Genomic DNA, 12,666 nt, shown 5'->3' with positions numbered 1-12,666 from the left:
ACGGCTAAACCCAAATGTTTCTAGTTCTAGGTCTAGTTTTAGTTCTAATGCTAGTGTTAGTTCTAATCTCACAGCTCTATAACAAAAATTTTTTTTTGTTGCCCTGGATATCTTTGCCCAGATTACGAATATATTCATGAAAGTACTGAATGTGCTCTTGTTTTTTATGATTTTTACATATCTTATATTTTGAACAGTTATCGGCTTGTTAGTAATAAAATTTATTTTCCCAGTCATGATTAGGCTTCTGCGCAACTTTTTCGCGCATACAAACATCACGTGATCTCCACTCTCAGACCCCAATTACTGAATGTCCATTTTAATATATTTGTCTCTTTTTTTAAAAACATGTGTTCGTCACGAAGAATGTGTAAATAGGAATAGTAGTGATTTATGTTGTTATATTTGCGGTGTTTATATAACAAAAAAACAAAAAAGAAATATCACAGACTTTGTCGAGGAGACTTATGTTGAATATTTCGGTTTTAAAATGGACAAACTAAATAAATCATGGATTCCTCATAAAGTTTGTAAGTCCTGTATTGAGTCTTTACGGTTGTGGAAAAAAGGAGAACATTCTGGATTAGGCTTTGGTATTCCTACGATCTGGATTGAGCTTAAAAATTATTTCGATGATTGTTTCTTTTGCCTAGTAGATGCTAAAGGTTTTAATCGAAATCAAACGTAGAGATATCCAGATTTACAGTCTACAAAATGTCCTGTTCTACACAATGAAAATCTCCCTCGGCCTAGTTACGTTTCAAAAGTAATTCGCATGCCCTCAGAAACAATGATGTTGCCAAATTCAGAGAAATCGGGACAGTCTACCAGTGGAAGTGAATGGGAGGGTGAAACATCTACGTCGATGTTATTTTCTCAAAATGAACTCAGTGATTTAATACGTGATCTCAATTTATCGAAACAAGGATCAGAACTGTTAGCCTCAAGATTGAAAGAAAAAAAATTATTGGCTCCAACAGTAACAGTTACAACATACAGAACACGAGCAAGTGAGTTATTACAATTTTTTAGTGAAAATGAAGGACTGGTGTACTACTAGACATGGGTTTAAAAGAATACAAATCTACTGAGTGGCGCCTTTCTATTGACAGTTGTAAAAGAAGTTTAACATGCGTCTTACTGCACAATGGAAATAAATTTGCATCAATTCCAACTGCCCATTCAATAAAACTCAAAGAAGAATATGAAAATGTAAAATTAGTTTTAGATAAAATTAATTACTCGGAGCATCAATGGCCGATCTGTGTGGATTTGAAAATGGTTAATTTTTTACTTGGTCAAGAAAGTGGATACACGAAATACCCTTGGTTCATTTGTATGTGGGACAGTAGAACAAAGCAACTTCATTGGGAACAAGATGTTTGGCCTGTAAGAAATTCTTTAACTGTCGGTAAAGCCAATGTAATAAGGGAGCCGTTGGCGAGCAGAGACAAAATCATACTTCCACCATTACATATTAAGTTATGAATGATAAAGCAATTTGTAAAAGCGTTGGACAAGGAAGGAGATTGTTTTAATTACATTTGTAGAAAATTTCCGAAGCTTAGTATGGTAAGGTTGAAAGATGAAATATTTGATGGTCTTCAAATACGGCAATTGGTGAAAGACACAGATTTTATTAAAGTTATGACTATACCGGAAAGTAAAGCTTGGAAAAGTTTTGTGTTGGTAGTCGAAAATTTCCTAGGTAACCATAAAGCACCAAATTATGAAGAAATTGTACAAAATATCTCTACAATGGAAAGGGACAAAGTTGTTCCCAAGTGTGTGATATGTGGTTGTAAATTATCAAATAGTGCTATGGCTCCGAGCAAGCTCCAACGTCACTTGGTGACTAATCATCCTTCGCTTTCCACAAAAGATAAAAGCTACTTTCAAAAGTCTTTATCTTCAAAATCCAAGCAAGTAAAAGTTTTTGAAAAACAAATCGGTGTGTCTGGAAAGGCTCAAGTAGCTTCTTACGAAATAGCTGAATTGATTGCTGTTAAATTAAAACCTCACAATTTGGCTGAAGAAATTATATTACCAGGTTGTCGCAAAATTGTAAAAATAATGATTGGTGGATCAGCAGATATTGATATTTGTAAAATACCACTTTTGAATGACACAATCCATCGTAGAATTAAAGATATGTCGCAAAATACTGATATTGCTCAATATTGAAAATGAAACAACAGATATTACAGGAAAAGCTCAATTAATTGCATTCGTTAGATTTATTCGCGAAAATGATATAATTAATCAATTTTTATGTTGTCGGGAGTTACCTGATTTTACAACTGGCAAACATATTTTTGATGTAATTAGTTCATATTTAGATAAAATTAAAGTTTTGTGTATTGGCATTTGTACAGATAGTGCTCCAGCTATGACTGGACATCTAAAAGGATTTGTAGGACATGTTAAAGAACTGAATGGGGATATATTAGTTATCCATTGTTTTTTGCATCGAGAAGCATTTGTTACAAAATATTTGCCATCAGAATTGAAAATAGTTCTAGAACAATGTGTTAAAATGATTAATTATATAAAATCAAGACGCCAAGTACGAATCCTTGTTACTGCATATGGAAGTAAGGTGATTGTCCAGAGGAAAACTTTTATCTCGTGTGGTGGAATTAAAAGAAGAAATGAAAATGTTTTTTGAACAAGATAAAAATTATGATTTTGCTCATTTGTTGGAAGATAAAATATAGTGTACTAAACTGGCTTACTTATCAGACATTTTTGTTATTTTTAATAACATAAATTCAAGTATACAAGGACCTAATGAAAATATCTTAAACTCAACCGATAAACAGGTGGGATTCCAAAAACAAATAACTTTATGGAAGAATAAAGCTCAGAAAGGCAATTTAGGAAAATTTGAGTCAGTACCAAAAGACTGCTATAAAAATACCGTATTTTCTCGAATGTAATCCGCACCTTTTTTACAAATTTTATGTGCTCTAAAATCAAATGCGGATTACAATCGGGTGCGGATTAGATTCGCAGTCGTATAGTTGCAATTTGGAAAATAGTAAAATAAAATCACATTATAACAATAACACTTTATTAAGGGTTTTAGAACGATATTTACATTTTTATGTATCATGTATCATTTTCTTCCCATATTACGTCATCTTCGGATTATACAAAACTTCTTAAATGATGTTATAATATTGTTTTCAGGGATCGTTTTCCATGTCGCCTACACTTACTGAACAAGTTCAGAAGCTCCTTTAATTGCTCCCGGTTTTGTTAATTCTCGAGTTTGTTAATATACATATACATACACAGGTTGTAGTATGGATGTTATTCCACCAGGTATTATTATTGTGACAAGAAGTCTAAACCAAGGGCAATCATCTATGATTAATTAATATCCTTATTTAATAATCTTCCTGGTCTACGACTCCATACTTGTCTTAATCATTCCATCATCAGCTTTTCAATTATCCATCCTTTTTGTGGTGCCCTAACTAGGACCTCATTCGGGAAGTCTTTCAGATTTCAGAATGGTTATTTTCTCAATAGTAGTAATGTCAGCAATTTTTCCCTATCACTTGTTACTGCTAGCATCAATGTGATGCGCAATTTTTCGCAACCATTCGTTTATCAAGAAATTTCCCACACACCTCTTCTTTCCAGTGTGTAATTGGGTGGCATATCCAGATATACTACCATTTTGTTGACATTTACAGTTTGAGACAAATTGAAATTTTCTTGAAAATCATTAGGAGCTTTTGGGAAAGTGTAGCCTCAACGATAACACCATTCGGCGCATAAATCCCACAGTCCAACCTTAGCTAGTATTAAAATTTTTTTAGTCCCTCCTTTCGTTTTTCTTGAGAGAACTAGAAAACTGCCTCGTCAATTTCATGAAATCGTCTCTTCTTTGGCCCGGTAAATTTTTTGCACGATGCCTCACAGTCTCCAATAGCTACCTGGTCTTTCCGCAACAGCTGCAACGTTACTCTCGTTATCAGCAAAAATTGTACCAGCTTTTCGATTTCCTTAACGCTAACTTAATAACATCTCTTTAAACTTTGCTGTATAGAAGAACCTTTTAGATTTTTGCTACTTTTTTTTTATAATTACCCTATTATATGTATAATTAAGCACACACCACGTTCGAGCTATTACGAGGGCAGTATATGAACGGAATTCGTGCTAGGCATTACTATTTATTTTTAAAATTATATTTATTTTCCAATTTTTTCTGGCTTGGTAAATTTAAAGTCTAGTCTAATAAAAACTCGTCGTAAGCAAGGTTTCTTTAGGTGCATCAGCGTCAGCCAACGGAAAAAATATATATTTATAGTTAACAACAAGCATCGCCTCGTTTTGGTGTTGTCGAATTGCTCAAAGAAAGATGCGGATTACATTCGCAAACTAAATTTTTTTACCACTATGCATTTTTAAAATCGGGGTGCGGATTAGATTCGAGTGCGGATAAGATTCGAGAAAATACGGTATTAAAATAATTGTTATTGACCATTTGACAACATTAGAAGAGGAGAAAATTATTCATTATTTCCCAAAATTAGATATAAAGAAATTTTCCATTTCTCATAACGCATACTTCTGTATTTGACTTAACTTTGAATGAAGAGGAAAAATTCATTTTGCTTTCCAATAATCGAGATTTTTTTTAAAACATTCAGGGTTGCGTTCACAACGCTTACTCGATTCACCCAGGTTTAACCCTAGTCGTTCATAATGACATCCATTATTATATATGTTGTCCACATGGATGTCATTATGAACGACTAGGGTTAAACCTGGGTGAATCGAGTAAGCGTTGTGAACGCAACCCGTAAGAATCGATTAATTCATTTTGGATTAACATTAGATGCGATTATCCAATGATAGCCAAAAAAGCTTTAAACATATTATTACAATTTTCCACATCTTATTTGAGTGAATTCGGATTTTCAGCATTAACCAACATTAAAAGTAAAAAAAGATCAGATTGTTAAATGTAGAAGACGATATGAGAGTAGCATTGTCATTTTTACGACCAAATATAAATGAAATTATCAAAAAACATCAAGCTCAAATTTCACATTAAAAGTATTCTTATTATTTACTTGTAATTAATCCTTTAAATAGTACATATTATTTTATCTACGACTGCTTGGATAAGTCATCATTACCGCACTCATTTGAGGTGATTTGAGTTACGTAATGAAATTCATTACCGCACTCGTTTCATTACGTAACGCATTTTTAGCCTAATCAGAACAGACTTAATTTATTGAAACGAGTAACAATACAAAAGAAAAAGTGCTATCTACTTACAGAGAAATAATACTATTTATTTTAAACATTAATTGTTATGTTTTTACATTTCAAAACACTTATTCCAGATGAGTAAACATGTTGTTGAAACTGACAATTCAAAATTGTCAATAATCATTTCAAAATATTTTTATAAATGTCAAATAGACTTTTCTAAAGAAATAGATTTTTTAGTAATTTTTAGCAGTCGTAGATAAAATGCTATATATCACACATGGGCTAGAACATAATTACAGTACTCGTGTGATTACACGACTCGGTCTCCACACTCGTACTGTAATTATGTTTCTAGCCCACTTGTAATATAAATAACTATTATTTCGCACATTTAAAGTTATTATCATAAACTATTTTACGCAGTGTGTTAAAGGTAAGTAAATAATGTTTACTATATCTTTTACTAGATCCAGAACTAACATTAGACCTAGAGCTAGAAACATTCGGATTTAGCCGTCTTAAGAGATGTATGGCTAAACCCGAATGTTTCTGGTTCTAGATCTAGTGTTAGTTCTAATGCTAGTGCTAGTTATAGTTTTAGCTATTAATCATCGTTCGATAGTTGTATATTTTTCGTTGAAATAAAACTAGAACTAATTAATAAAGAACGCAAGGATGTGCTTCCTTCCCCGTATAATGAAATAAATCAAGATTTTAATGATTAATGATTTTTTTTATAGCAAATGATCAATCAACGTCGGCATCATGGTGGCACGATTCAGTAGATACTCCAGTCGACAATTCCAATTTCTTTTCCTCCACACATGGTCTTCTACAAACTCATCCAGGTAAAGGTTCGGTGAAGTTCAGGGCTGGATCATCAGGGGGATCATCTAGAAATGCATTGCCTTCGAGTAGCGGATTAAAACACTTGGACTATAGAACGTCGGCTACGGCTGAATTAAAAAGGAATCCATCGCTGTCTTCGCCTGAGGAATGTGCGCGAGCTTGTAGAGAAAATGAACCGCCAAGGATTTGTTATTATCATTTTACGTTGGAGTATTACACTGTGCTCGGAGCGTAAGTTGATTTGAAATTTTTGTTAATTAGTTTTAAAGACCGTTATTGCTACAACAAGACACTCATAAAATTTCGTAAAAATGTAAACGTTATAACGACCCGAAAATCGCATAATTAAAACAACGCCGTCCTTGGCATAAAGTGCACGTTGTAATGGCCATCTTGGCAAACTTCTTGAGAACTAAGTCCTTTATTGTGGTTGACGTAAAAAATACAGTAAACAATAAGCCACCGTTATTGCATTTTTTTTCTCATTCGCAAATATAGCAATAGTATCTTGTGCAATACCTAGAAAATCTCAGATATACACACATATTTACTAAGAGTAGAAAGTAATTTTCCAATATCACGACCAAACCTCAATAATAAACTCGAATAATCACATTCCTTCGTATTATCAACTTTTCCTTAAATAAAAATGTTTACATTCCAAGAAGTTTTATCCTAATAAGCACTTGAGTAATGACTGTTTACATCCATCTTTACAAATTGAATACTAGCGGCAATAGAAAATTACAACCCATTCACAATCTGAATTCAATACCTAGATCCTCATAAAAACCCGAATAAATAGCACCACTCGCCACGCGTTTTGCACGTTTACCAGTTTGATAAACAAGTGGATAAGGTACCTGACATGCGGAATTCCTGCATGAGGTTTGTTTTCAAACAGTAATGGATGTCCGCAGGGCAACCGGTTATATTCCAAATACGGTGACCGTTCGATGTTAATTAGAGAGCAAGAGTGGTTTTAAAGATGGAGCTACTGGTTATGCAATGAGAGAGAACGCGATTCTCTCTTGGGTATAATTTAAGTTGACATTCTTGCCTATATTTGTACAATAATATGTATCAAACGTTTTTAAAAAATCCATTTTTTTCTAGGGCTTGTCAAATTTGTACTCCAAATGCAACCAACACAGTGTGGTCTAATTGTCAGTGCGTATTAGCCGACGGCGTAGAAAGAGGTGTTTTAACAGCAAATCGTATGATCCCCGGACCAAGCATTCAAGTCTGCGAAAATGATAAAGTAGTAGTCGATGTAGAAAATCACATGGAAGGTATGGAAGTTACTATACATTGGCACGGTTTATGGCAACGTGGCACACAATATTATGATGGTGTACCATTTGTAACACAATGTCCAATCCAACAAGGAAACACATTCAGGTACATTATTAATATAGGGTTTTCCAATTAGAAGTTTCATTTTAAATTAACAGAAATATTTTTATTTTTTCTGCCAAATTCGCCCAAGACGAAAGATAGCTCTTATGTTGTCTTTGAGCACTTGAATCGTTATTGAAGCGTTGGCGTCAACCTTATCTTTAAGATAGCCCAAATGAAAATTGTTCAATTTCGAGATATTACACGTCCAGGAAATTTTTGGCGCAATAAAGTAATCGTTTCACGAGCAGTGTGACATGTTGCGCCATCCTGCTGAAAATAAACGTAGTACACATCCATAGCATCAATTTCGGGCAAAAATCAGTTATCATCGTTTGGCAACGTAATTCACTGCAAGAGTTACACTAGCATCATTTTTGAAAAGATAAGGTTGATCTGTTGATGAAGTGCTGCTCAATCACTTATCTTGGGCTTTCGGAGCCAAAATCTGACAATTTTGCTTGTTGCATCTCTCCTACAACCTCTCCACTGACTCATAACCTATTTATAACCTGTTACGCGGCTATAAATCCTTCGCCCTTCAGGATGAAAGCTATGGAGCCATTTTATTAAGTACAATGCCTGAGGAGTATCCATATCATGAGCTGTAGATGGTCAGTAGGAATTCATTACATATCTAACTTACAGAATGATGATGTAACAACTCTAGATCAGAACCCAGTCCTACAGCAATTAGCAATAACGTCAGAATTTGTAGAGTGTTATGTCTTTGTAGTACTATTGGTACAATATATGCCAAATTTGAAGTTTCTCAAGTTTCAGTAAAGCACAAATGTATCTGCACATCTCAATTTTGAGAATAATTTTTGTAGATTTGAATCGCAAACTCGGCTTTGCAGTTGTGTTTATATAAAAATACCCTAAAGATTTCAATTTGTGCTACATGTGCTACAACAGTCATGGTTTGTGCTATTAAGGAGATATCATTTTTGAAGAAAAAAAGTCTTGGAAGATTTTCCCACTGACTTGTGGGAAAATAAGAAATCATATTTTTAATTGTGACCAGTCATGCTTTTCTAATCACTCGCCGGAGAGTTTCAAGTGGTTCAGGAAAAGATGTCTGAAGAATGAGTAGAAGGCTCGCTAGGTATTGGAATCTTCCTATTGATTGGATAGATGGACCTCCAGTGCTTGGATTTCAGCACTGGTTTCAAGACTTTTGTTCCACACACTGCCACCAAGAGATTACGTTGGACCATAAAATCGACTATTCAAATTTCTATCAAACTGTACTTGATTTAGTAAATTACCTGGAAGAAGAAGCTAATTGCATTTAGTTTACTAGATAGGCAAAAATCAGGCACATAATACCAACAAATTACCAATATAATCGTAGAGAGATAGACCTTTTTACCAAAACATCTTAGAAGAAAGGATAGAATCAAAGGAAGAAATACTTATAGAACAATCAGCATTGCCCGTAATCTTGTGGATTAAATTCTTGCATCAGCTAAACTTTATAAGCCTTTAAGGCAAGAACTTTATGCAAAATATAGTGCAAACTAGATGTTGATAAGCCCAATAACTGTGAACATCTTGTAATCGACCAACCTAAATTTTCACACACACTCTCAGCTACAGCGGCGATATTTTCAGCAGACCTGACCGAATTGAAGTCTTCTTATCACAAATTTCTCCGAATCTTTTAAATTTATGGATTAACTTTATTATAGCAGGTCGATGATCAAAAGCATTTTCACCATTTTTATAGTGAATTCCATTTCTCATAACATCACAATTTTTACTTGTCAGTTTTATTTTGTTAGTTCTGAAATGGTGTGAAATTCAAAATGAAACCTCTTATTGGAATATCCTTTATAAGAATTTATTATTAATTATTAAAAAATATTAATTTATATAGATATCAATGGTTTGCTGCTAACGCAGGCACCCATTTCTGGCATGCACACACTGGACTTCAAAAAATTGATGGTCTCTATGGTAGTGTTATCGTCAGACAAGCACCAAGCAAAGATCCAAATAGTAATCTTTACGATTATGATTTAACCACCCATATCATGTTAATCAGTGATTGGATGCACGAAGATGCCGCTGAGAGATTCCCAGGAAGATTGGCAGTAAATACGGGTCAAGATCCCGAGAGTTTATTGATTAACGGAAAAGGTCAATTCAGAGATCCCAACACCGGTTTTATGACTAATACTCCGTTGGAAGTTTACACAATAACTCCAGGCAGAAGATATCGTTTCCGTATGATTAACTCGTTCGCTACAGTTTGCCCGGCACAACTCACTATACAAGGTCATGACTTGACAGTGATATCCACCGATGGTGAACCCGTACATCCTGTCAGGGTCAATACTGTTATATCATTCTCAGGTGAGTAAACTCACGTTCATTCATGAGAATCCAATAAATTATTTTTTTTTAATTTTGTAGGAGAAAGATACGATTTTGTAATCAACGCTGATCAACCAGCTGGAGCGTATTGGATTCAATTGAGAGGTCTTGGAGAGTGTGGTATAAGAAGAGCTCAACAATTAGCTATTTTAAGATACGCTATGGCTCCATATCAACCATCCAGTCAAGCGCCAACTTACGATTTTGGTCTTCCACAGGGTATTGTAAGTATATTTTCTTGTAAATATTTAAAATAATTAATTTGCCCTGTACATAATATAATTGGAAAAAAATGTACATAATAATCACAAGGAATGAAGTATGTAGTTTTGAGAAATGATTGTATATAAAAAAATCGAAGCAAATTTCAATTAAGGGGGTGAAGGATTAAGTAGCTCATACAAAGAATATTTAAAAGATCTTGTACATATTATACATATTACAATATTATTTAGTAGTTAAAAAAAGTAATGTTAAAAAAAATTTTGGTCCATTTCTGATGATGTAATAAACCAATTTTTTTGGGTAAGTCTCGAAAATATTAAAAGGGCACCAAACCACTAAGTTTTCCGTAGTTATAGTTTTGCATGATTTGTAAATATGCGTAAATATCCGGTTAGGTCTTAAATCCCTTGGACGCAAGATGTAACGAACAACGGACTGATGCTATTTGCGTTAACCAATTGAAGAGCGCTAGAAGCATCGACCAAGGAATACTTCAAGAAAGGCCGGACATTAAGATCTTCTTGCCGTTCAGATTCCATCTTTACACACCGCAAGATTTATTCGCACCTAATACTTATAACAGACATTTAGGTATGTTGAATTAATTAAAAAATCTTTTTTTACTAAAAAAAATTTTTTATAGTCGCTCCCAATGGTGATCATGTAATCAGTTTAATCGACGAAATTTCGTATTTATCTCCACCAGCTCCTTTAGTTTCGCAATATGATGATATAAATCCAGAACAATTCTGTAACGGTGATAATCGACCAGCAAATTGTGGTCAAAATTGCATGTGTACCCACAAAGTGGATATTCCTCTTAATGCCGTTGTTGAAGTGGTTCTTGTTGATGAAGGTAAAAATGTTCCCAAAACTTTATCTCAACGATTTTAATTAATTTTTAATTCCAGTTCAACAACCGAATCTTAGCCATCCGTTCCATCTTCACGGATACGCTTTCAACGTAATAGGTATCGGTAGATCACCAGATAGAAATGTGAAGAAAATCAATTTGAAGCATGCTCTTGATTTGGATAGACAAGGTCTTCTTCACAGACAATATAATTTGCCTCCATTCAAAGACACCGTCGCTATACCAAACAATGGTTACGTAGTACTTAGATTTAGGGCCGATAATCCTGGATTTTGGTTATTCCACTGTCACTTCCTTTTCCACATAGCTATAGGTATGAATTTGGTACTCCAAGTTGGTACCAACGCGGATTTGCCACCTGTACCGCCGGGCTTCCCAAGGTGTGGTGATCATTTGCCAGAGATATCTCTAGACGCAACGAAAGTGTAAGCTACACTTAAAAAAAACCTTAAAGGAAAAAATCACTTCTTCCTCTTCCAAAAGAAAAAATAAGTCAAAATTTATAATTACGTTTTTAGATATGAAATTCGAGTCACTTGATGTGATCTTGCCATTTCGGATTTTCGGATCGTTCTCCCGTCAATCAATTTTTTTCTTTTTTGTTTGTTTTTATTCCTAATTTATATTATTTATATTTAAAAAACACAACAAGGAGGAATCCGCCATAAGTTTTTTAGTAAGGTAAGTATAAGCTCTGTCCCACGACTTACTTCTTTTTCTTTAATTCTTATATTCCTTCTTTGTGCATAAATAGTTCCAAGGTACAAAAAATACGTGATGATGTCAGAAAGAAAAAATCATTTTTATGAAATAATTCAGAACCATATATCTTACAGCAAATTAATAAATTTTCCAAGCCTCTTTCTTCAATCAATAACAAAAATTATCTTGAATTTCTATTATTTTCATTAATTTCTTTTTGTTGTTCTTGCATAACTTAATTCTAAATCTGTGATACTGGTTCTGAACTATTTAAAACTAACTTTCGTAGTTTTATTTCTTTCTGAACACATCTTGTATAAAATGTATTCTTCCTTCCTTCCTAGATAGTTGAGAGTTGGTGCTATAAATAGTTTATCACCCCCTTTTTTTTAATAATTTACTATAAATACACAATGTCAAATAATTGTTTATTATATTGTAAATAACGTACCACAGAAATTTAGACCAAATTGTACATTGTATATAAAAAAGGAAAAGTATCGCGTTGTAGGTGAGTGTAAATGATGATGAAATACATACTAACGAATATCTTTTCACTTTTAACGCTTAGCGCGTGTAGTAAAATAAATCATTTCACTCCGTGTTAATTAATAAATCAGTATTGTAAACCTATCTCCTCCTTTTCTTTAGACTGCATACGTCTGACACGCATAAATGTGAGAGTTCAGATTTGAATGTTTGCTTAAAAAAAAATAGTACGAAAAATATCAATTTTATGGTCACGTATGGTGGAGTTAAAAAAGGGAAGAATGTGTCCTTAAACAATAAAACAATATTAATTAATATTGTAATCTTTACCATATGGCCTAACTGAGAGTTACCATTGTATAAAATATTAAAAAGTCCTTAATTTGTAATTATTTTTACTGAGACGTTTGTATTATCATCCTTACTAACACTAAAAAAAAAATAAACCCAATTATAGGTCTTAAGATGTCCTAGTCTCAAGTCTTCTGTAACAGGACACAAACCTT

At 33.6% G+C, this 12,666-nt stretch overlaps 1 protein-coding gene across 1 annotated transcript in view; it reads left to right on the top strand.

Moving 5' to 3' along the window:
- Nucleotides 1–11,845, top strand: part of LOC111413490 (laccase) — a 70,693-nt gene extending 58,848 nt beyond the window's left edge. Inside the window, exons 2-8 of the mRNA XM_023044490.2 lie at nucleotides 5,982–6,321; nucleotides 7,207–7,491; nucleotides 9,371–9,849; nucleotides 9,910–10,094; nucleotides 10,491–10,686; nucleotides 10,739–10,951; nucleotides 11,007–11,845. Coding sequence (XP_022900258.2) covers nucleotides 5,982–6,321; nucleotides 7,207–7,491; nucleotides 9,371–9,849; nucleotides 9,910–10,094; nucleotides 10,491–10,686; nucleotides 10,739–10,951; nucleotides 11,007–11,398 — 2,090 coding nt within the window. The 3' untranslated portion in view covers nucleotides 11,399–11,845. The remainder of the gene's footprint in view (nucleotides 1–5,981; nucleotides 6,322–7,206; nucleotides 7,492–9,370; nucleotides 9,850–9,909; nucleotides 10,095–10,490; nucleotides 10,687–10,738; nucleotides 10,952–11,006) is intronic.
- Nucleotides 11,846–12,666: the final 821 nt, after the last annotated feature.

Source organism: Onthophagus taurus, chromosome 2, assembly GCF_036711975.1.
Source record: "Onthophagus taurus isolate NC chromosome 2, IU_Otau_3.0, whole genome shotgun sequence".
Classification (NCBI taxonomy): Eukaryota; Metazoa; Arthropoda; class Insecta; order Coleoptera; family Scarabaeidae; genus Onthophagus; species Onthophagus taurus.
The sequence above is the reverse complement of the archived record's forward strand: the minus strand, read 5'-3'. Positions and strand labels throughout refer to the sequence as shown.